The following is a 24,370-nucleotide window of genomic DNA, read 5'->3' as shown; positions in this document are numbered from 1 at the left end:
GGAAAAAGGATTCTGGTTTTTATGACCTGCCTTGGGGAAGAGAGATTCTAGTTTCTGTGGCTAACCTTGAGGGAGAATGATAGATCAGAGACGGAAGGGCAGGAGGTCAGGGAAAAGCTTCTGCTTCTGAGGCTGCTGCTGAGGCCTTCATTTTGGGTTATAGTGTCTGAGCCCCAACAATATATCAAAACATCACACTCTCTGTCAAAAATGTATACAATTATGATTTGTCAATTAAGAATAATATTAATAATAAAAAATAGTGTTACAGCTCTTTTAGAATTTGTCTAGCAGGCCTTCTGGTTTTCGCTGGGTAGTCCCCACCCCCACAAAGAATAACATTAATAAAAAAATAAGAAAATGTAACATAAATAGAAAAGAACTGGCTTATTTACCCAGGTAACTACTCAATCCACAATGAACAACTCCAAACATCTTTCACCACTTTTACCTCATAGCTGTGAGAACTGAATTTTTTGTTTTTTCTTTTAATTCACTGTATCCATTTACTTAACTGGCAGAAAATAACTCTTGAATGCCTGATGTATGTGAGGCCTGATGCTTTATCCAGAGGGGCCAAGTGAGGAATGAATTATTTTCAGCTGAGAATTTAGAAAGTTGGGAAGGCCGGGACATTTGATCTGGGCCCTGATGGCAGAAAGAGCAGCTTGGTGAAAAGCTTATCATGGATACAGGAGTCTTTGTTAATGTCCAGAGATCTCAACTTCAAGGATGAAGGGCTTCATGAGATCTCTACTTTAGAGGTGAAGGACTTGATGAAGTCAACAGATTTAATAGTCTGTACCATTATATAAATCTTTTATTAGCTCTCAGTATTGAAAATTTATAATATTTCACATTAAGCTGCATATACTCTTGAAAAATTGGAAGTCACACTGTCCTTGTGCTTGCATTGCTAGAAGGGAGAAATCAGTGAAATCAAATTGCACAGGTTTTGTCTTCAGTTCTCGTTACCACTGGTCCTGTTAGTTTCCATATTAGTTGGCATTTATCAATATGCTTGTGCTATGGTTGTTCTTACAGCAGAATTAAGAAAACAGTGAAATATATCTTGGTCAATTATCTCTATCAAAACTGGAAAAATGAAATATGCCAGAAGTCTGTGTTTCAAGAAAAATAGCAAATAGCACCTCTCTTTATAGAGATAAGGCATGGTTTTTAATATCCAGCTGTTTTTGCTCTAATGTGCTGGGCCTTTGTTAGCAACTGACTTTTAACTTCTGGTTTAAGGAATATCATAACTGTCACCTTATCTGCAAATTAAGCTAAATGTAGATATTTTATAAAGGAGAACTTGGAATAGAAAGTCGGGATGAAAGCATGGAAAATGGTCTTAAGTGCTGTTATGGACTTCATTGTGTTCCCCCAAAACAGACCAGGTGCAGTGGCTCGCGCCTGTAATCCCAGAACTTTGGGAGTCCAAGACCAGCCTGGACAACATGGTGAAACCCTGTCTGTACTAAAAACACAAAAATTAGCTGGGCGCGGTGGCAGGTGCCTGTCTGTAGTTCAGCTACTCAGGAGGTTGAGGAAGAAGAATCACTTGAACCCAGGAGGTGGAAGTTGCAGTGAGCCGAGATTGCTCCACTGCACTCCAGCCTGGGCGACAGAGTGAGACTCTGTCTCAAAAAACAGAACAAAACAAAACAACTTCATGTCGAAGTCCCAACCCTCAGTGTGGTTGGTATTTGAAGACAGGGCCTTTAAACAGATAATTAAGGTTAAATTGAGTTGTAAGTGTGGGGACTTAATCTAATAGAACTAGAAAGCATGATCGTATTATTATTTATTTTAGGGTATAAAGCATTTGCTTTTTTTATTTGTTTATTTCTTTTGGACAGCTCTGACCAGATCACAAAGCTCAACAGGACTTTCTCCCTTACCCACTCCTCGCTCTTCCTATTAACTCCCCCGCCCCCCTCCCGCTCCCTTTTAACCTCCGCACTAACAACTCTTGAAGAAACTTGAATCCTGCAATTAAAAGGAGTGAAAAATGGAAACCCTGCCCTAGCCCACTGACTCAGTAGAAAGTTAAGAAGAAAGCATTTTAACTGGGGCTGGAAAACACAACGCCTTGAACTTGTGCTTTTGCTTTTTTGCCACAAGATGGCAGGAGAAGGCCACACGTACTCTCTCACCCACTCGGAGGCTAATCACCCCTCAGATGTTCTCTCAAGGACGCGGGATGGGCAGGGAGAAACGAATCTCGAAAAAGAGAGCGAAGAGGAATGAAAGGAGGGGACAAATGTGATGCCAAGTTAAAGAACATGATGAAATCAGGGGACTGCTCTCCAAGTAACTTAGCTTGTCGATAAGCTCTGTCGCCAAGCCCGAGGCACCAAACTTTAATGACAAGGTACGGGGACTGGGGAAGAGAACATTTTAGGGAAGTGAACGGCAAATCCTACAATGTATTTTGAACGACCCACTAACCAATTGGCATAATTCGGGGCTGCTTGTCACCTGTGACAGAGACGCGACTCTTCGTCCGAGATAGCCTTCCACCCATAGCTGCAAAGGAAGTGACGTCAGGCAAATAAAGGAAAAGTTAAGGGGTGATTTTAAAGCCTGGAGTGGAATTGTGGAGGGGCTTGCTATTTTGCTGCTAAAGATTTACAATAGAAGTAATTTATTGAAGAGGGGATAACGCAGTGGCAGAGGATGCAATGCTATGAGAATTCAGGCACTCTTGAGAAGAGTGGATCATGCCTTGAAAAGTCTCCACTCCCTTGTACTCGCACGCTCTTGGTTTACCTCCTATTTCTGTGATCTCTTCTGGGGTCCGCTTCTCTTTAAACGCGGGGTTCTCCAACTTCTATCTCAGGATTCCTAATCATGGACTTTAAAATCCCAGCCTGAACGCTGCCCCCGCCCCAGCTAATCCTGGCACACCTCTCTCACCAAGGCCAACTGATTAACATTGCAAAAAAGCGGCTTTCCCAAGTTGCCAGGTTCTTTGTTCAACATTTTATCCTAAAGGAGCTTCCTTAGCCTTTAATGTTTCCCGTCCCGCTTTGACACCAATAATTTCAACCCACCCTAGCATATCTGCAGCGATGCCAGACGAGATGCCTATTCTCTAAAGTGTATGGAAAATGGACACCGGTAAGTCAATGTCACCCAGGATCCGCACAACTGCAGAAAGTGGGACGGTTAATTCACAGCTTCCGGCTCTTGGCGCCAGAGTCCGATGCGCTCCTGCAGATAACGGTCATTTCCATTCCGGGAGAACCTCTTCAAAAAACAACCCGGATGAGACTATCTGGCAAATTGCAGCCCTTGGCGGGCTTTTCAAATAGAGCGTTGACCAATCAAAGAAGGGGGACGTTACAGGCACTGAAAGAATAACCCGGCCGCGCGCGACGGTTCACGCCTGTTATCCCAACATTTTGGGAGGCCAAGATGGGTGGATCACGAGGTCAGGAGTTCGAGACTAGCCTGGTCAAGACGGCAAAACTCCGTCTCTACTAAAAATGCAATAATTAGTCGGGCACTGTGGCGGGCGCCTGTAATCCCAGCTACTTAGGAGGCCGAAGCAGGAGAATTGGTTGAACCCGGGAGCCGAGATCGCGGCACTGCACTCTATCCTGGGCGACAGAGCAAGACTCCATTTCAAAAAAAAAAAAAAAAAAAAAAACGAAAGGAAAGAGTAACCGAAAACCGAAAGCAAACTTGTAATTACAGCTTAAAGCACAACTGCAAGCCTTTTTCCCCAAGGGTATCTAAGAACCCAAGCTAAATTTGTCTGATGGAGCGTCTATACTCACACGCAAAAAGCCTAAGGAGCTTAGCTTACCTTTTCCCGCCGTCTTCCCTCCTAATGGAGGCTGGCCGGAGCCCACCCAAAAGACTACAAGCAAAATGCACAGGCTCTTTCTCTGGAAGCGTGAGTGGCTCTGAAAAGAGCCTTTGGATTGCCGGCAGCTGCGAGAGCTCACTTGGAGCTGGTGTACTTGGTGACGGCCTTTGTGCCCTCGGACACGGCGTGCTTGGCCAGCTCCCCGGGCAGCAGCAGGCGCACGGCCGTCTGGATCTCCCTGGAGGTGATGGTCGAGCGCTTGTTGTAATGCGCCAGGCGGGAAGCCTCGCCAGCGATGCGCTCAAAGATGTCGTTGACGAAGGAGTTCATGATGCCCATGGCCTTCGATGAGATGCCGGTGTCGGGGTGGACTTGCTTCAGCACCTTGTACACGTAGATAGAGTAACTCTCTTTGCGGCTGCGCTTGCGCTTCTTGCCGTCCTTTTTCTGGGCCTTGGTTACGGCTTTCTTGGAGCCCTTTTTGGGGGCAGGAGCAGATTTAGCAGGGTCGGGCATGGCGGAGGAGAGTGAAAGAGCACTCAAATAACAAGAATGAGAACAAGCTGGGTTATGCCCGATTTATTTACAAGTCTATATGCAGATGAGATTGAGAAATTCTTCTGTCTGATTGGAAGTTACTCAGATGACGTCAATATCAATATAGTCCAATCAAAACACGTATATTCAGAAACCTCATTTGCATTAAGAGGGAGCTGCAAGCTTAGCCAATAGCCCAGCTTCTTTTTCGCGCCCAGCAGCTGCTATAAAATGCGCGTCCCTGTAGGTTCCTTCCACTCACTTTCTGACTTAGGCCACAGGTCGTTTTACCATGTCTGGACGTGGCAAGCAGGGCGGCAAGGCTCGCGCCAAAGCCAAAACTCGCTCCTCTAGAGCTGGGCTCCAATTTCCCGTAGGGCGAGTGCACCGCCTGCTCCGCAAGGGCAACTATGCTGAGCGGGTCGGGGCCGGCGCGCCGGTTTACCTGGCGGCGGTGCTGGAGTACCTAACTGCCGAGATCCTGGAGCTGGCGGGCAACGCAGCCCGCGACAACAAAAAGACCCGCATCATCCCGCGCCACTTGCAGCTGGCCATCCGCAACGACGAGGAGCTCAACAAGCTGCTTGGTAAAGTTACCATCGCTCAGGGCGGTGTTCTGCCTAACATCCAGGCCGTTCTGCTCCCCAAGAAGACTGAGAGCCACCACAAAGCTAAGGGCAAGTAAGGGCTGAACTTTAAAAATGTAAACTTACAAGACAAAAGGCTCTTTTCAGAGCCACCCACCATTTCTACGGAAGAACTGAGCACTTCTGTTCTCCAAACCTATCAAATTTGTGGCCGAGTTCAAGCACTGAGGTCATTACTTTCCTATTGGGTAAAATATAGGTATTGAATCAGGCCTAGTAAATACTATCCAACTGCTACCTTATAACGTGAAGGAACCTCCTTCATTGTCCCCTCCCCACAAACTGTCCTGGGTCTTTAAAAAACTTGGGGTCAGGCGCGGTGGTTTATGAGTCCTTAGCATTTTGGGAAACTGAGGCAGGTGGGTGGGGAGGGGAGAAATCTCTAGGGACCTGGAGTTCGAGACCACCCTGATAACGAGACCCCTGCCTCTTAAAAAAAAAAATGGCTGGGCGCGGTGGCTCACGCCTGTAATCCCAGCACTTTGGGAGGCCGAGGGTGTATCACAAGGTCAAGAGATGGAGACCACCCCGGCCAACATGGTGAAACCCTGTCCCTACTAAAAACACAAAAATTAGCCGGGCGTGGTGGCGAGCGCTACTAAGGAGACAGGCAGGAGAATCGCTTGAACCCAGGAGGCAGAGGTTGCAGTGAGCCGAGATCACGCCACTGCACTCCAGCCTGGGCGACAGAGCGACACTCCATCTAAAAAAAAAAAAAAAAAATACCGGGCGCAGAGGCCCTCGCCTGTATTTGGCGGACTGACAGCAGAAGGAACACTTGAGTTCCAGGAATTTGAGATTTCAGTGAGCCATGACCTCGCCACTGCACTCCAGCCTGGGTGACAAAGCGAGACCCCGTCTCAAAAAAAGAAAAACAAAACCCAAACAAAAGTATTTCTGGTGATCATTTACTCCTGTGAATATAATAAATGTTAAACTAACCTTTTTGTTGTTTTTATGGGTCTTTATCAATACCACAACCTGGTAGTTATTTGATCAACTAAAATCTCCATCCTAATAAAATGCTGTTGTCAGAACTACCCAGATTCACTGGCAAAATCTAATCACTGACCCAAACCTGTAATTCCGCGCATGCTAATGAATTAAGCAATGATTTACATAATTAATCCAATCAGCCATTGGATTGCATTAAACTCAGTTAATGAAGAGGTCAGATACCATTTATTGGTATCATTTAGTCAAGCACCTATCAAAGTCCTTCCCCACACCACACTGGACAAAATTAAAGTTTTGGTGTTTTAGAGGAGAATGTGCCAGCCTAAGTTTAAATTGTTTTTGTTCTGGGTCTTGGTACAGTCATCAAAAGATTTAATTAAGCAGTTACAAAACGGAACTACTTTTTGGAAATACTAGCAAATACGTTGTTCTACTGTATGTATTTTTACACGATCCGAAATAGGAAAAATGACCCATTGGAAATGAGTTTAAGACTACGACTGACCTACACAAATTCTAGGTCAGATTATCTTTTCATTGGGGGAATCTTAACATGATTCGTTGAAACCAATAAATAAAATTGGCGCGGAGGACGAGCGCAGTGGCTCACGCCTGTAATCTAAGCACTTTGGAAGTCCGAGGCAGGCGGATAACTTGAGGTCAGGAGTTTGAGACCAGCCTGGCCAACATGGTGAAACCCCTTCTCTACTAAAAAAAATTAGCCGGGCGTCGTGGCAAGTGCCTGTAGTCCCAGCTACTCCGGAGGCTGAGGCAGAATCGCTTGAACCCGGGAGGCGGAGGTTGCAGCGAGCTGAGATCGCGCCACCACACTCCAGCCTGGGCGACAGAATTAGACGCCGTCAGGTAAAAAAAAAAAAAAAAAAAAAAAGTGGCAGGAACCAAATGAAGATAGTATTAAGAACCAACCAGGTTTTTCCTACAACAGTTCTGACCAATCAGGATCAGATCATCGTTATAAATTCTGGTAGAAGCCACTGCTCATTCAGCTGCTTGCTTTCAGAGCATAGCTTTCTCAACTATGGCCCGGACGAAGCAGACAGCTCGCAAGTCTACCGGCGGCAAGGCACCGCGGAAGCAGCTGGCCACCAAGGCAGCGCGCAAAAGCGCTCCAGCGACTGGCGGTGTGAAGAAGCCCCACCGTTACCGGCCAGGCACCGTGGCCTTGCGCGAGATCCGCCGTTATCAGAAGTCGACTGAGCTGCTCATCCGCAAACTGCCATTTCAGCGCCTGGTGCGAGAAATCGCGCAGGATTTCAAAACTGACCTTCGTTTCCAGAGCTCGGCGGTGATGGCGCTGCAAGAGGCGTGCGAGGCCTATCTGGTGGGGCTCTTTGAAGACACCAACCTCTGTGCTATTCACGCCAAGCGCGTCACTATTATGCCTAAGGACATCCAGCTTGCGCGTCGTATCCGTGGCGAGCGAGCATAATCCCCTGCTCTAGCTTGGGTTTCTTACTTGCTTCCAAGCTTCCAAAGGCTCTTTTCAGAGCCACTTACGTTCTCACTGAGGATAGCTGTAACACCATTGGTTGACTGTCTCAAATCAACTTTAAAGCAGGGATAAACTGGCGGAAAGTCGTCAAGGGTTGTTCATTCTGATTCCTTGCAGTGTCCTTTATCTTCTAAGACGGTTCTTTTCTCTTGTCCTCTGTGACCCATCTCACAAGGGTCTCACTTTCTCCGAGGAAAGTCAGCAAATCTATATCCAAGGTCAATCTGCTTCAAGGGGGAAGCCAAAGTCCTTCCTGCACATGCTGTCCTTTGGGGATAGCATCTCCAGAACCCCATAACTAACAATTAGATTACAGGTTACATGAGATGCCATTTTTAACTGAAACAGGCACTCCCCTTGGGTCCCCTGGAAGCTTGCTGAAAATCACGGACATGAGGCCGGTTGATTTAGCACATAGACACGGGAGACTTCAAAATGAAGACCCACCCACTAATGAGATACAGAAGTTTATATATCACCTTGAGATTATAGAAAGAGTGCAAGCTTGGATCCTGGGAAAACAGATTATAGGAGGGAGAAAGGAAGAGACTTGGCTAGCAAGGGGGGGCGGGTCTTGTTATGTAGATGAAAACACACAGCTAGTAGTCCTCAGAAAAAATAGATGGTAAATGTCTCTTGTCAGGGTTGGCGTGGTGGCTCATGCCCTCCACTTTGGGAGGCAGTGGAAGGAGGATTCCCTGAGCCCAGGAGTTTGAGATCAGCCTGGGTAACAGCAAAATCCTGTCTCTACGAAAAACAAATAAAAAGAAAGGTGGGTGTTGCAGCGCACAACTGTAGTTCTAGCTGCTCAGAAGGCTGAGGCAGGAAAATTGCTTGAGCCCACGAGTTCAAGGATGCAGTGAACTATGATTGCACAATTGCACTCCAGCCTGGGTGACAGAGCGAGATGGTCTCTTAAAAAATAAAAATAAAAAGGGATCAGACTCTCAGTTAATCTCTCCTAGATCCAGGAAAGGACTAGAAAGGGAAAGCCTGGCAACAAATGGAAATTTCCCCCACAAAAGACTGATTTGCAGGGCCTCATCGGTCTCCGGGCCCTGAGGCAGCCATTTCAAAATAGGGCAAAGAAATATCTTTTGGGGTAAAATATTTTTATTTCCTTCACTTTACTTTCCTCAAGAGACTGCTTTAAAGGTTAAATGCAGTAATATATTCTAGGGCCTTGGACAGTGCCCCAGAAAACACATTAGGTACACAAAAAATATTAATTGAACCTGATTTTATCTCTGAATCTTAGTTTGGAGTGGCTCTTGTGGGAGACTAAAATATGCCACCCCGAAGTATACTTTGTCATATTTCAAGATGGCTATTCAGAGAAACTGCAGAAATAGGAATAGCTCTGAAAAGCTCTTTTGTAAAAGAAATGTATACCTATCAAGGAAATCTACATTAGTAAACAGTGGATGCAAGTACTGGCTTTCTCTGAGGCTCCCTTTCCTGCCTAAAGAGGAATCTAAGACTGACTAAAAGGAGAGAAAACTACTTTGTCACAGGCTGTCAGCTATTCTGTGATTACCTGAGAGACTTTATCTACATAACAAGAAAACCTTTGCCTTTCCTCCCCCGGTGCCTTTGCCTTTCCTCCCTCACCCTCCTACAACATGTGTCACCACCTCCTCCAAACCCCCAGAAGTCTCAAGACCTTTTTTCTTTCTGTAGTCTCAGAATGGCATAAAAATGTCAATTATTTGGCCCTTCTGAGAGAGAAATAATATAGGGTGGTCACAAGAGAATAGAATATTCCATGCAGTAGTTTCACATGACTAGCAAAAAGGAAACTGTTGAAATAGCTGCACAAGCTAGGAGCCAAAAAGACCCTGAAAACCGAAACGTTTGCCAAGCTGGCTAAGTCCTACTTGTGACCCAACATGGCACTGGATTTGACCTAGCTTTCACCTGGGACCTTATTATACACTTATTAACATACAAATCAGACACCCACCAACACCATGACAGTTCCGAGAACCCCCGTATTTCATGGAAAAATGGATGGCACCACAGTTCTGAGAAATTGTCACCCTTTTCCAGAAATCTTCATGGATATTCCACCCCTTGGTTAAAGAAACCCATAAAGATAGAAGCCCCAATCACTCCTGGGCAAGACAGACTCTCTTGAGTAAGCCTGCACTTCCCTTCCTTGAGCATGTATTTTTCACTTTGCAATAAACCTCTGTACTTTTTCTGACTTGTCCTTGGATTCTTTCTGGCAGCAGTGGCAAGGGCCTGGACACTGGCTGGGATCAACATCCTAATGGCGTTTGGGTACCTCCCCTAGCCCACCGGTATCATTTCTTGGAGTATAGTATTTTGTGAGGCTCCTGTGCATATTCAGGTAATAAATTTGTATGCCTTTTTTTTTCCTATTTATCTTTCTACTGTTGGTTAATTCCAGAGACTCAAATTATTGAAACTTCAGAAATCAAAGCAGAAGTTTAAAACGACCTTCACCCTCAGAAATGGGGAAATACACCTAAATTCTCTGATAAGATTGGATTGAGAAGTCACTCTTGTCACTGGTCAAGATTTGGGAAATAATCCAGTTTGATCAGTAACACAGAAAGAAATCACTTTAATGATGTGACTTCTGCTAATGGCCAGTCGTTCTTATTTTTTATTTTCTATTTATTTATTTTTTATGATTTCTGTTAGCTTCTGCTTCATAAAGCAACATTTTCCAATCTTGTGTTCCAAAACAGGAAACATTTTTGTTTAGGAGGGAGAAAAGATGAGAATAAATGCTTCAGAACCACTCCTTCCTCCCCAGAAGTGTTGAAGCCCTGAAAGGGTATGAAACAAGACAGCAAGCAAAGTCACCGAAAATATAAATAAAACTTCTTTTTTTTTTTGAGACAGAGTCTTGCTCTATCACCCAGGCTGGAGTGTACTGGCACAATCTCAGCTCATTGCAAGCTACGCCTCCTGGGTTCACACCATTCTCCTGCCTCAGCCTCCCGAGTTGCAGGCGCCCGCCACCATGCCCGGCTAATTTTTTTGTATTTTTAGTAGAGGCAGGGTTTCACCATGTTAGCCAGGATGGTCTCGATCTCCTGACCTCGTGATCTGCCCGCCTCGGCCTCCCAAAGTGCTGGGATTACAGGCGTGAGCCACCACGCCCGGCCTATAAATAAAACTTCTGTAGATTTCCACTCAAACGGAATCTGCTACAAAAACTGTTTCCCAAAAATATGGTTCTCAATATGAAAGAGATTCTAGGTCTGACCCGGTGGCTCAGGCATGTAATCCCAGCACTTCCGGACGCCAAGGTGAGTGGATCACCTGAGGTCAGGAGTTCGAGACCAGCCTAGCCAACATGACGACAAAACCCTGTCTCTACTAAAAATACAAAAATTAGCCGGATGGGGTGACACGCATCTGTAATCCCAGATACTCAGGAGGCTGAGGCGAGAGAATCGCTTGAACCCACGAGGCAGAGGTTGCAGTGAGCCAAGATTGCACCATTGCACTCCAGCCTGGGCAGAGGTTGCAGTGAGCCAAGATTTTACCACTGCACTCCAGCCTGGACAACAGAGTGAGACTCTGCTTCAAAAAAAAAAAAAAAAAAAGATTCTAAAATGTAAAAAACATGTTTTTCTATATATCTGCTGATAATAATAAGGTTTGTTATCTGCACAAGACTAGAAATACTGAATTTTCTCAGACAGAAACTAGTACAAGCTACATTAAAATTTTAATCTACATAAGTAGTGTAGAGAAACAAGAGAAAAACTTCCCCTTTGCCCTCTGAAGTTTCACTGAAAAATCATCTCACAAAGTGCAGATTAATAAGAGAAATGGCAAATGAATTTGTGATGTATACATGGGAGAGAATCACTGAGTGATCATCCAATATCCCAGTAAGGCCCAAATACTTATATAGCCTTATTTCAGAAGGGAGAGGAAAGATGGGAAATATAGGTAATTTTGTTTACGGGCAATAAATAATTAGTAGGGAGAATAAATGGCTTGGAGAACAGAGATTAAATGTAAATAATTCTCTTGGGAAATTGACCTAATCGCCCCCCAAAGGCCACATCTAATATCACCACATTGGAGACTAGGCTTCAACACTGAATTTTGTGAGGACACAAACTTTCAGTTTATAGCACTGGGTATAACTTAGTGTTGGATGGGAGATGGAGAAACACTCTCATGTGGTGGTTTACTGATGGTGGCTTTGCAAAAGACATTTTGGAGAACCATTCCTTCTGTGCCCAGGCCTATGCTCCAAGAAAACTCTCCTATAGACCCATATGAGGATATATCAAGAATATTCATCAAAGTGATATTTGTAATAACATGAAAGTAGAGGTAATTTAAGTGAATGAATAAGTAAAATATAGTGGATGAATACTAACAAATGCTCTCTTTTCTGAGGTCAAGATATAAGCAAACGTCAAAAACAAGAGCTGAACTCAAGACCCCATCAACCTTACTGTTGCCACTCAATTCATACTGTAAAAGAAAAGGGCTGGGCGCGGTGGGTCACGCTTGTGAGCCCAGCACTTCGGGAGGCAGAGGCAGGCAGATCACGAGGTCAAGAGATGGAGGCCACCCTGGCCAACAGGGTGAAACCCCGTCTCTACTAAAAATACAAAAAATTAGCTGCGCGTGGTGGCGCGCGCCTGTATACTCGGGCTGAGGCAGGAGAATCGCTTGAACCAGAGGGGTGGAGGTTGCAGTGAGTCGAGACCGTGCCATTGCACTCTAGCCTAGTGATAGTGAGACTCCATCTCAAAAATAAAAAATAAATAAAATTTGAGGGACTTCTAAATTTATTATGCCAAAGGGGAACTTAAGCTCTGAAGACTGATTCATGTAGCATATTTTCAATTCTGCTTCTCAGATTATAGTTTAACTCTTTTCCTCATTGTTCTTGTCCTGTAAATGTCTAGCAGAGATCAGACCTCCCCCCTTCCAATCACTGATCTTAGTTGTGCATTATCTGCCTCCTTCACTGTCCTTTACCTAACTCAGACCAGATGATGCTCAAGACCTCATGACAGTTACATCTTCTTGAGGCTCAGAAACTAATAACCAAAAATATTGTGGGTTGACATGCTGAACTGAAGAAGCTTCAAGTTCTCTCTGACCATGCCTTTCAAAATCTCTAAATCCTCTATCTCAAAGCACTGGATGAAGTTGTTCTCTGAAGTTCTTTTATCTGCCTAAAGTCCCAGCCCACCAACGAGAACAATTGTTTTTTATTCTCTTCCCTGTAATCTCATTACCTATTATAGAAAAAAAAATCAAGAATGTAACCATTGACCGGGCGCGGTGGCTCACGCCTGTAATCCCAGCACTTTGGGAGGCCGAGGTGGGCGGATCACCTGAGGTCGGGAGTTCGAGACAAGCCTGACCAACACGCAGAACCCCGTCTCTACTAAAAATACAAAAAATTAGCTGGGCGTGGTGGCTCATGCCTGTAATCTCAGCTATTCAGGAGGCTGAGGAAGGAAAATCGCTTGAACCCGGGAGGCAGAGGTTGTGGTGAGCCGAGATTGCGCCATTGCACTCCAGCCTGGGTGACAAGAGTGAAACTCCGACTCGAAAAAAAAAAAAAAATGTAACCATACCTGAACAGACCCTTTCACAAGATAATGTTGTCTCCCAGGAGCATTCAAATTCCAAAGAGAACTATTTACAAGTTAATCTCTTTTCCCCAGTCTACTCATTCTACCTAGTAATCATTTATTGCTCCTCAACAGAATCCCTCTTCTCACAACCCGCCGGTAACTTGTTTAGCTATGACCCAAGCCCTCCTTTCTGTAACCTTTATCTAGCTTAAGAATGTTTGTAGGCCGGGTGCGGTGGCTCACGCCTGTAATCCCAGCACTTTGGGAGGCCGAGGCGGGTGGATCACGAGGTCAGGAGATCGAGACCATCCTGGTTAACACAGTGAAACCGTGTGTCTACTAAAAGTTACAAAAAATTAGCTGGGCGTGGTGGCAGGTGCCTGTAGTCCCAGCTATTCCGGAGGCTGAGGCAGGAGAATGGCGTGAACCTGGGAGGTGGAGCTTGCAGTGAGCCAAGATCGCGCCACTGCACTCCAGCCTGGGCAACAAAGCGAGACTCCATCTAAAAAAAATAAATAAATAAAAGAATGTTTGTAAACCTTTGTACACTGTTGGGAAGTGGGTAAATACTCTGTAGTTGTTTCCCATGTGCATGTTAACACATTTGTAAGGCTTTTCTCTTATAAATCTGCCTTTTGTGGTAAAACGTTGTAAATGACTACAGGACACCAGGGAAGACTCCCTTACCTCTTCACTATTGATTCTTATTATAGATGAACTTCCCTGTTTTCTCTCTTACACAAAGACTTCGTCACTATCATATTGTATAAGATGGAATTTTAAATATACTCTTTTAAATGTGAAAGAAAATAAAAACAAGCTGTAACTAATCAAATTGTACCTCGTAAGCCACCTTTGTACAGAAACTTAAAATTCTACTAAATTTCTTTGTTTTCTATCTATGTAAGCAAGATCTTTAGTTTTATCTTTGGAGCTCTGATTGATTCCATTGATCCTGGAGTCTGTTTTCCAAATGGCTATTCCCAGCTTTCGTTTGAATAAACTTAAAAAAAAAATTCTTCTTAATAGAGACAGGGGTCTTGCTATGTTGCCCAGGCTGGTAGGCTGGTCTGAACTCCTGGGCTCAAGCAATCCTCCTGTTAAAGAAAGGCTTCCCAATACAGACCCCAAGAGAGGGTTCTTGGATCTCTTGCAAGAAAAAATTCAGGACAAGTCCGCAGTGCAAAGTGAAAGCAAGTTTATTAAGAAAGTAAAGGAATAAAAGAATGGCTACTCCATAGAGCAGCCCTGAGGGCTGCTGCTTGCCCATTTTTATGGTTATTTCTTGATGATATGCTAAACAAGAGGTGGATTATTCATGTCTCCCCTCTTTAGACCATATAGGGTAACTTTCTGATGTTACCATGGCATTTGTAAATTGTCATGACCCTAGTGGGAGTGCAGCAGTGAGGACGACCAGAGGTCACTTTCATCACCATTTTGGTTTTGGCTGGCTCCTTTACTGCAATCTGCTTTATTAGCAAGGTCTTTATGGCCTGTATTTTGTGCTGACTTCCTATCTCATGCTGTGACTTAAAATGCTTTAACCGTCTAGGAATGCAGCCCAGGAGGTTTCAGCCTTATTTTACCAGCTCCTATTTAAGATGGTGTTGATCTGGTTCACACGCCTCTGACATTCCCGCCTTTGCCTCCCAATGTGATGGGATTACAGGTGTGAGCCACCACGCCCAGCCAAATAAATTCTTTACAACTAAATTCTGACCCTTTCAATGATAAGTTGAAAGACTTTCAGGAGAAACTAAGAGGTTTCCTGATAAAGAGTTTTGCAAGTCAGGTTTAAAACCATAAGCACTCGGCCAGACGCGGTGACTCGCACCTGCAATTCTAGCACTTTGGGTGGGTTGACTGAGCTCAGGAGTTCGAGACCAGCCTGGGCAAAACGGTGAAACCCCGTCTCTACTAAAAATACAAAAAATTGGCAGAGTGTGGCGGCCTGCGACTGTAGTCCCAGCTACTCGGGAGGCTGAGGCAGAATTGCTTGAACCTGGGAGGCAGAGGTTGCAGTGAGCAGAGATCGCGCCACTGCACTCTAGCCTGGGTAACAGAGCGAGACTCCGTCTCCAAAAAACCAAAGCCATAAGCACGCAAAGAATATGGAACATATGGCATAGTAAACGCCATGCAAGAGGGTGGAGGGCGGTCTCCGTGGCTCACGCCTGAGATCCCCGCACTTTGGGAAGCTGAGGCAGGCGGATCACCTGAGGTCGGGAGTTAGAGTCCAGCCTGACCAACATGGAGAAACCACGTCTCTACTGAAAATACAAAATTAGCCAGGCATGGTGGCGCATACCTGTAATCCCAGCTACTTGGGAGGCTGAAGCAGGAGAATCCCTTGAGATCCACCATTGCACTGGAGCCTAGGCAACAAGAGCAAAGCTCTGTCTCAAATAATAATAATAATAATAATAATAATAATAATAATAATAATAATAAAAGGGCACGGTAAGACAAAGAGAAATCAAGAAGGGCAGTGGATTCTGTATCTTCAAAGTTCTTTAATTGGTCTCTTTGTTTTGCTTTTTTAGAGACAGGGTCTCACTCTGTCATCCACGCTGAAGTACAGTGGTGCCATTGTAGCTCACTGACACGTCGAAGTCCTGGGCTCAAGTAATACTACCCCCTCAGCCTCTGGAGTTGCTGGGACTATAGGCCAAATCACCGTACCTGGCATCTTAATTGGTCTTAATACCACATGGGGGTATTATAAGCTTAAAGATGCAGGCAGGGCGCATTGGCTCATGCCTGTAAACCCAGCACTTTGGGAGGACGAGGTGGGCTGATCACTTGAGGTCAGGAGCTGGAGGCCAGCGTGGCCAACGTGGTGAAACCCCGTCTCTACCAAAAAATAAAAAAATTAGCCAAGCATGGTGCGCGTCCCAGCTACTTGGGAGGCTGAGGCAGGAGAATCGCTTGAACCCAGGAGGCGGATGTTGCAGTGAGCCGTAGATCGCACCACTGCCCTCCAGCCTGGGCAACAGTGAGACCGTGTTTCAAAAAACAAAACAAAAACAAAACAAAAAACAAAAAAAAACACTTAAAGATGCTTTGAGGATGAGAGCAGAGATGGTGATTTCTCTGAGGCAGGGCCAAGGAAGAAGGAAAACTTCAGGTTTCCATGTCTCATGTTTAAGTTTCTGACCTGGCAAAGGCCAGTGAAGTAGAATGCAAGATTTCAGAGAATAAATTAATGGAGAGGAAAAGACTGAATAGCAAAGGGTGTTTTGTTTTGTTTGAGACAGCGTCTCACTGCGTTTTATATATATATGTATGTGTGTGTGTGTGTGTGTGTGTGTGTCTTTGTGTGTGTGGTGTGTTTATGTGTGTGTATGGGGGACAGGAGAAGTGAGAACTAGAAGTACTAATAAACAAACTATTTGTGGATGAAGACCAAAGAGGGGGAAAAAGCCATGTAAAACACAACCTATCAACCAATTCTAAAGCCTTAAGCAAAACAAACAAAACTGGGTGTCAATGAGATAAATAGGTGGCATATCAGATGGAAATTTTTAACTATATTAAAAAAGATTGAGGCCAACACTGCAACCACCTTCGCAAAAGTATGACAGTGAAAGAGATCTATCTTAACTCCATCTTGCTTCTAACCTCCTGGCTGTCCTTGTTCATTCCTGGGCATAGGCTGAACTAACTTTGGGAGAAACATAGTTTATAGTAAGCCCAGCACTTTGGGAGGCCTAGGCGGGTGGATCACGAGGTCAGGAGTTCAAGACCAGCCTGGCCAAGATGGTGAAATCCCGTCTTTGGTAAAACTACAAAAATTAGCCAGATGCGGTGGCAGGCACCTGTAATCCCAGCTACTCGGGAGGCTGAGGCAGGAGAATCACATGAACCTGGGCGGCAGAGTTTGCAGAGAGCCGAGATCGCGCCACTCCACTCCAGCCTGGGTGACAGAGTGAGACTCCGTCTCAAAAAACAAAAAACCAAAGACCATAACAGCCCTTTCCCAGAGAAGACCTCCTTCTTGCTTGGGGACTAGACACAAACATGAGCCACAAGATTAGAAATTATGGTTTAGGAGACTTGCAGCTGGAGGCTACAATATTCAGACCCTCCCTAAACTGCTTTTAAGATCAGCACTTGAGATGTTTTGCAGACCCTGCACTTGATGAATCAGCTGGCACCACCCAGATCGATAAACTGGTTCATCTGATCTTGCAGTCCCCACCTAGGAACCGACTCAGTGCCAGAAGACAGCTTCGACTCCCTATGCTTTCATCCCTGACCAGTCAGGACTCCTGGCTCACTGGCTTCTCCCCATCCACCAAGTTACCCTTAAAAATTGTACTTCTGTTCCAAAGGCTGGGAAGAACTAAGCTGCCCCAGCCCCTCCCATTTCTTGGGCAGGGCTCTTTCCTGTTGTGTGTTCCCCCAGGGCCTGTCCTGTACCGAGCTCTGTCCCAGCCTTCATCCTTCCTGGCTGTTGCTTTTCCTCTTAAAGGCCTCAGAACTCTTGCTCTTCCTGGGCTGTGGGGGAATGAGTGTTCTTGCCATTTGCCAGCCTAATGCGCATGGTTTCTGCCTCTGGTAACAGGAGTGAGTGAGCCCCTCAGACCTGCACTCTGGGTGTCTCCTGCTTTCAAAGATTCTTAATAGTGAATGCTTTAAAATTAAAGTCATCACAAAATGGAAGTTTTCCCAGGGTGGAAAACAAGAGGAAGTGCTGCTGTAATTACGAGCACAAGGGGCCTCCCAAAAAGGAGCCCCACCTCAGCATCACTGCCTTATTTGTGGCCTCCGTCGGGTGAGTGGGGTTCTCTCCTCCCTCCCTCCCTCCCTCCTCCTGGGGTGGGAGGGCGCTCCTATTCCCATCTTTGTGTTCCCTGGAGGCAGGTATCACAAAACATTTGTGAATTGCTTTAGGTGCAGGGACACCACCCACTCAGGACTTTTCCCCATCATCCCTTCCATTGCCACACCCTAGATCCAGCCTCAGGAACTAACAAGTTTTGAGAAAAGCAGGCGGTAGAGCAGCAGCTTGGTGCTCTCAGCGGTGGCTGGCTGGCATTTTTCTCTAGCATTGTGGTGCCACCTTCCCTCCTTGTCCCAAGGTTATAAGGCCTTGTCTTTCTCTTTGGAATCATAAAGTGGAACAGAGTCCCCAGAACTCGTGTGGCCATTTCCGCCAGCATCACTCCCCGGTGCCTGTGGGGTCCCGGTGTACCTAAAGGGAGAACGATCCCATGTGCTAGCCAGAAATATACCGTCTCTTGAAGGAAAGCAGGAGCTCAGACTTTTAGAGCCAGCTGTGGCTTCGGACCCAAGGCCTAACCTAGGCTGCTATCCTAATATTGCAGGAGGGGCCTCTCTTCCAACCCCACCCTAAGGGTTAGCCCTTGGCCAAATCTTTTGCCATCTGGTCCCAGCTTGGCTTTTCTGACTAAATAAGCAATAAGAGGGTCTAAGCTGACTGAGTTGCAAGGACCCTTTCCACCCTCCCTTGGATCTCCATGTTTTTCCAGATGGAGGAAGAGCATGTGCCACCCCCTGTCCTAACAGGCTTGTCCAAGTGCTTGGTGTGGGACCCAAGACCAAAGCCCAGGATGGCTTGGTGGGAGTGTCCCTGCTGCATCTGCATGAAGCCCCTGCTTTCTAGGCCTCATTCCCATCAGAACCCTGCCTGCCCACCTGCAACTCCACCACAGCAATGCCATTCCCACTTGCCCCAGAGAAGCTACTCAGCCAAACCTAGCCAGGGTCCGTTCATGTGGACCAGAGCCAGCCTAGTCATTATTTGCTGTTGGGTTTCCAGTTTCACCGTGTGTTAGGGTGAGGGATGATTGTAAAATTTGCTCCTCAAAGGAATCAGGCCAGACTCAATTTTGGAGGGCAAGACAGGGAGGAGGCCGCTTCATCCCAGACTCTCTTCTAGGGCTTCCCACCATCAGCCCCTCCCACTTGAGACTGGTCTTCAGAAGGCAATAGGCCACCATGCCTGGTCAGCATCAATTCAAGCCATGCCAGGAATCTGCCTACCTGCCAGGTTCAGTTCCTTTAAGGTGCCTCTTCAGGGACACAGTGTGTCTCTCTGATTGGGCTTCTAAATCAAAAGCCTGATGTTCGCGTCCCTCTCATAGGGGGAGCTTTGGATACAGGACCAGTTTGGAAAAGGGTCAGGTAAGGGTTTCCACTCTGCACATTGTAGAGGGGACGCTCGGTAGCCCATGGGTCCCTTACTAGAGAGGTTGAGTGAATTTGCCTTCAGTTAACCTGGGACCTTCTGTTTAGCTTCCTCCTGCTTCCCAAAGATTTTAAGCATTTTGTAAATGTATAAACTCACCTCTGATAACAGTGGCCCAGACGCTGCTTTGTGCTAAAAGCATGGGAAATGTAAAGGCAGTCTTTCCCTGGGAAATGGATGCTATTCTATTCTGCTGCCCCTACCTGTTCCTGAGGCCTCATTTAGAAAGAAAATACCCTCAGAAGGCTGTCTGGCACCCAGTGTCCTAGCCAGGCCAAGTATATGAGAAAGGTAAGTCCATTTTCCCCTTCAGGTCCTCAGTGGATGACTTAACCACTGCTGTCCCTTGGTCCCTTTTTCCTAAACAGGGGTTTAGTTCTGTCTTTTTCTACTTTTTTCTAAATGCTGGTAAATATCTACATTCAGCCAGGGAAGAGGAGGCCAGAGGTCGGGCCAGCTGCCCCATTCTTTTAACGTTGTAGGGCCTGCCCCTGGAGTGGACCCTCCTCTTTGGGCCTCGTCAGCTTTTTTGCTTATCATGTTCCATTTCGTGCCACTTTCCCCCTTCAAGATGCCATTTGGAGGGTAGGGGATCTGCTTCCCAGTGTGAGTGGGCTATGGGATTCTGACTACCTTGCTTACAGATTCATGGTTTGATAAATTTGTTGTATTCAAAAACTTGTAATGCAGGACGCCATTAAGTGTCTGTTTAAATTTTTGGAATATTTGTATTACTTACAATTAATTAATAAAAGTGGGTTTAAAAAACCTAAAAAAAAAAAAAAATTGTACTCCCCGGGCAACCCCCTCGGATCCCCTTCCATGCTGTGGAAGCTTTGTCCTTTCTCTCTTCACAATAAACCTTGCTACCGCTAAAAAAAAAAAAAAATGTACTCCCCGGGCAACCCCCTCGGATCCCCTTCCATGCTGTGGAAGCTTTGTCCTTTCTCTCTTCACAATAAACCTTGCTACCGCTAAAAAAAAAAAAAAAAACTGTACTCCCCGAATGCCTGGCTCTGCGTGAGTTACTCTTTCTCTATTCCAATTCCCCTGTCTTGATAAATCGGCTCTGTCTAGGCAGGGGCAAACTTGGTGGTTAAAATACTCTAAAGTAAGGACATTAAGAAATTGTCAGAGACAACTGCAGATCAGCAAGCATCCCTCAGAACATCGAAAAGATAAGCACACTTCATTCATTCATTTGCTTAAGCATAGAAAGAATTATATGGAAATGAAAACATTGGCAACATTTCTCTTGGAAAAGTAAAAGTTTTTTTTTTTTTATTTTGAGACGGAGTCTCGCTCTGTCGGCCAGGCTGGAGTGCAGTGGCGCGATCTCGGCTCACTGCAACCTCCGCCTCCAGGGTTCAAGCGATTCTCCTGCCTCAGCCACCAGAATAGATGGGACTACCGGTGTGTGCCACCACGCCTGGCTAATTTTTTGTATTTTTAGTAGAGACAGGGTTTCACTCTGTTAGCCAGGATGGTATCGATCTCCTGACCTGGTGATCTGCCCGCCTCAGCCTCCCAAAGTGCTGGGATTACAGGCGTGAGCCACCGCGCCTGGCCAGGAAAAGTAAATCTTTTAAATCTCTTTTTAAAATATCTTTTTAATTTCTATTATTTATTTCTTTTGTTTTCTTTTTTTCTAGTCAATCTTGAAGCATGGTAGAAGTACAACTTTTTTTTTTTTTTTTAGACAGCTTCTTGGTCTGTCACTCAGGCTGGAGTGCAATGGTGCAATATTGGCTCACTGTAACCTCTGCATCCTGGGTTCAACTGATTCTTGTGCCTCAACCTCGCAAGTAACTGAGGTTACAAGCACAGGCCACCATGCCCAGTTAATTTTTTGTGTTTTAGTAGAGACGAGGTTTCATCATGTTGGGCAGGCTAGTCTCACTCTCCTGGCCTCAAGTGATCCACCTGCCTAGGGCAGTACCACTCTTTTTTAGCGTGAAGAGAATACACAATTTATCCCGATTAAACAACAAGGATATACTGAGCAACTGTCATTTCAATTAACATTATCATGTGAGGAAAACAAAAAGGAGTCATTTAAAAAGTACTTAATTTAAATGAAACAAACTTTCTTTTTAAATTAAAAAATCTTCTATTTGTTTGCATGCTGGTAGGAGAAGAGAACTAACAAAGTATCTGTTTTAACGACTTAACATAGAAAATTTAGTAGGGACCGGATGTGGTGGCTCACACCTGTAATCCCAGCACGTCGGAAGGCCGAGGCAGGTGGACTGCTTGAGCCCAGGAGTTCGAGACCAGCCTGGACAGCATGGTGGAACCCCATCTCTACAAGAAATACAAAAATTAGCCGGGAATGGGTGGTGGCTCACACCTGTAGTCCCAGGATCTGGGGAGGCTGAGGTGGGAAGATCGCACTTCAGCCTTGGTGACAGACCAAGAGCCTGCCTCAAAAAAAAAAAAAAAAAAAAAGAATTTACACCTCTGAAAAACACAGATGTCAATGCTGTAGGGTACAGAAGTTGTGAGACCATAAGGGTCACAGCCTGAACTAATAACAAAAAAGAGGTTAACCGCTGGGCGCGATGGCTCACGCTTGTAATCCCAGCACTTTGGGTGGCCGAGGCGGGTGGATCACCAGGTCAGGAGATAGAGACCATCCAGGCTAACACGGTGAAACCCCGTCTCTACTAAAAATACAAAAAATAAGGCCGGGAGCAGTGGCTCACGCCTGTAATCCCAGCAGTTTGGGAGGCCGAGGTGGGCGGATCACGTGAGGTCAGGAGTTCGAGACCAGCCTGGCCAAAACGGCAAAACCCCGTCTCTACTAAAAATACAAAAATTAGCCGAGCGTAGTGGCGGGTGCCTTTAATCCCAGCTACTTAGGAGGCTAAGGCTGAAGAATCGCTTGAATCCGGGAGGCGGAGAATCGCTTGAACCCGTGAGGGGGAGATTGCAGTGAGCAGAGAACTCGCCATTGCACTCCAGCCTGGGGTGACAAGACCAAAACTCTGTCAAAAAAAAAAAAAAAAAAAAAAAAAAGGAAAAAGAGGCCAGCCTAGCTCAGTGAGAAATTGATTAACTAATACAACATGAGTATGTAATGTTTTGCACATACAGTAATCATAGAGTAGTTCATAATGTACTTGCAGAGACTGATTTTTAGAATAAAATTAGATATTTGCTAAAGGGGTAAATAATCATACACATTTGAAATATAAAAGGTAAACATTACTGAGAAACGAAATCTGATAGCTGGAAGGCAGGGCAAGGCAGAGCCAGCCTAGGTCAGGAAGGTCACACAACATTTATTTGAAACTTTTTTTTGAGACGGACTCTTACTTTGTCGCCCAGGCTGGAGTGCATGGAGTGCAGGGGCTCGATCTTGGCTCACTGCAACCTCCGCCTTCTGCGTTCAAGCGATTTTCTTGCCTCCACCTCCTGAGTAGCTGGGATTATGGGCGCCCTCCACCACGCCCGGTCAATTTTCTTTATTTTTAGTAGAGAAGGGGTTTCGCCATCTTAGCCAGGCTGGTCTCGAACTCCTGACCTTGTGATCCACATGCATCGGCCTCCCTTCTGGCTGGGATTACAGGCGTGAGCCACCGCGTCCGGCCATTTGAAACTCTTTTTCTTGGAATAAAGTCATCCTCGGTCTTTCCCTCCTGCACTTTATTTGTAAATGTAAAAGACAGGGTTTCTGGGCACAGCTGATTTCCTAGTTCAACAGAAAAGAGGAACATGAGGGAGCTCAAGCGGCACCTTCACCATTCTAAGGAAATACAGGGTAAAAGCCACCTTTCTTTCTCAAACAGCTTCCTGAAGTGTTTCTAGGTGGAATGAGGAAAAAAAATAGAAAGTCAGTTCTTGCCCCAAAAATGTGGTTGGCGAGGGAGAGAAAGGAACAGAAAGGACAGCTACAGAAAGAGTAAAAGGTAAGGAAAAGAATAGAGAACCAAATTTGAGAAAGGTGAGGAATCCCACCTTGGAGCTATCATCAGGCGTCGTCTTTTGCAGTCAGCCATTCCATAGGCTGATCACTTCGAGTTTGTACGGAAGCAGTTTCTACACGCTATTTCACAAATGCCCGAAACGACTGTGATTACCCCTCTAGAGATGGCGCCACTTGATTCCAGCAGCCACAAAGCACTAGAACAATCGATGCTAAGAGGTGACAGGAAAAACAGGCTGCAAAGACCCAGACAATGGAATGCAGCGGTGGTCAGCCTAAAACACTGTAGAAGGGCAAGATGAGCTGAATAATTTTTAACTGGGCATCATTTTTAGAAACTGGAGTTTAAGTACCCCCCTTTCCATTTTTTCCTGAAGTCGTGGGCAGGGCGCAAGGTCTGTGAATCGGCTGACCGGATGCAGCTGGTGTGGAGAGTTCCCAATCAGGTCCGATTTATTACTATATAAAGTACTGCTGCGAGGCTTGCCGTGTTGCATTTTGTTTAGTACAAGACATGTCTGGGCGCGGCAAAGGCGGGAAGGGTCTGGGCAAAGGAGGCGCTAAGCGCCACCGCAAAGTTCTGCGCGACAACATTCAGGGCATCACCAAGCCCGCCATCCGACGCCTGGCACGGCGTGGAGGCGTTAAGCGCATCTCAGGCCTTATATACGAGGAGACACGCGGAGTTCTTAAAGTGTTTTTGGAGAATGTAATCCGCGATGCAGTTACCTACACGGAGCACGCCAAACGCAAGACAGTCACAGCCATGGACGTGGTTTACGCGCTCAAGCGCCAGGGCCGCACCCTCTATGGCTTTGGCGGCTGAGTGTTTTACTTAGACGGTTCCTCAAAGGCCCTTCTCAGGGCCACCCATGAAGTCTGTGAAAGAGCTGTAGACTAAAGACAGTTAATTTCTTAAGAACACTTAAACGTATGGCAGTTTTGGCAAATTAGCGATTCCATATAAGCAGTCGCTGAAGTTTGAGGTTCGGTGCCCCTTTCAGCATTACTTAGTGGTTAAAAGTGCCGGCTTCTCTGATACACGGCCAAATCTATAACGCCTCTCTGGTTTTTGCAAAAGTCATAGTGAAACAGCCGGTCTCATTTATCTTGTATCGATTACTTTACCGCTACAAATGCGAGGGCTGTGTAACTAT

General features: G+C 45.7%; 3 protein-coding genes and 1 non-coding gene across 4 annotated transcripts; 3 read left to right on the top strand and 1 right to left on the bottom strand.

Moving 5' to 3' along the window:
- Positions 1–260: 260 nt before the first annotated feature.
- Positions 261–323, top strand: LOC115935134 (U7 small nuclear RNA). The gene has a single exon (XR_004070836.1). It is a non-coding gene; the product is annotated as a U7 small nuclear RNA (small nuclear RNA).
- Positions 324–410: 87 nt separating this feature from the next.
- On the bottom strand, positions 411–4,385 carry LOC101129167 (histone H2B type 1-O). The gene has a single exon (XM_055390517.2). It carries the CDS (start codon positions 4,334–4,336, stop codon positions 3,956–3,958), a length of 381 nt encoding a protein of 126 aa, XP_055246492.1. The 5' UTR covers positions 4,337–4,385; the 3' UTR covers positions 411–3,955.
- A 216-nt stretch (positions 4,386–4,601) lies between these two features.
- On the top strand, positions 4,602–6,845 carry H2AC17 (H2A clustered histone 17). The gene has a single exon (XM_004043476.4). It carries the CDS (start codon positions 4,650–4,652, stop codon positions 5,040–5,042), a length of 393 nt encoding a protein of 130 aa, XP_004043524.1. The 5' UTR covers positions 4,602–4,649; the 3' UTR covers positions 5,043–6,845.
- A 107-nt stretch (positions 6,846–6,952) lies between these two features.
- On the top strand, positions 6,953–24,054 carry LOC101128104 (histone H3.1-like). Its single transcript, XM_004043477.5, has 2 exons — positions 6,953–7,327; positions 23,710–24,054. Exons 1-2 carry the CDS (start codon positions 7,001–7,003, stop codon positions 24,037–24,039), a joined length of 657 nt encoding a protein of 218 aa, XP_004043525.2. The 5' UTR covers positions 6,953–7,000; the 3' UTR covers positions 24,040–24,054.
- Positions 24,055–24,370: the final 316 nt, after the last annotated feature.

This window comes from Gorilla gorilla, chromosome 5 (assembly GCF_029281585.2).
Source record: "Gorilla gorilla gorilla isolate KB3781 chromosome 5, NHGRI_mGorGor1-v2.1_pri, whole genome shotgun sequence".
In the NCBI taxonomy this organism is placed as follows: domain Eukaryota; kingdom Metazoa; phylum Chordata; class Mammalia; order Primates; family Hominidae; genus Gorilla; species Gorilla gorilla.
This window is presented reverse-complemented; position numbering and strand designations above follow the sequence as displayed.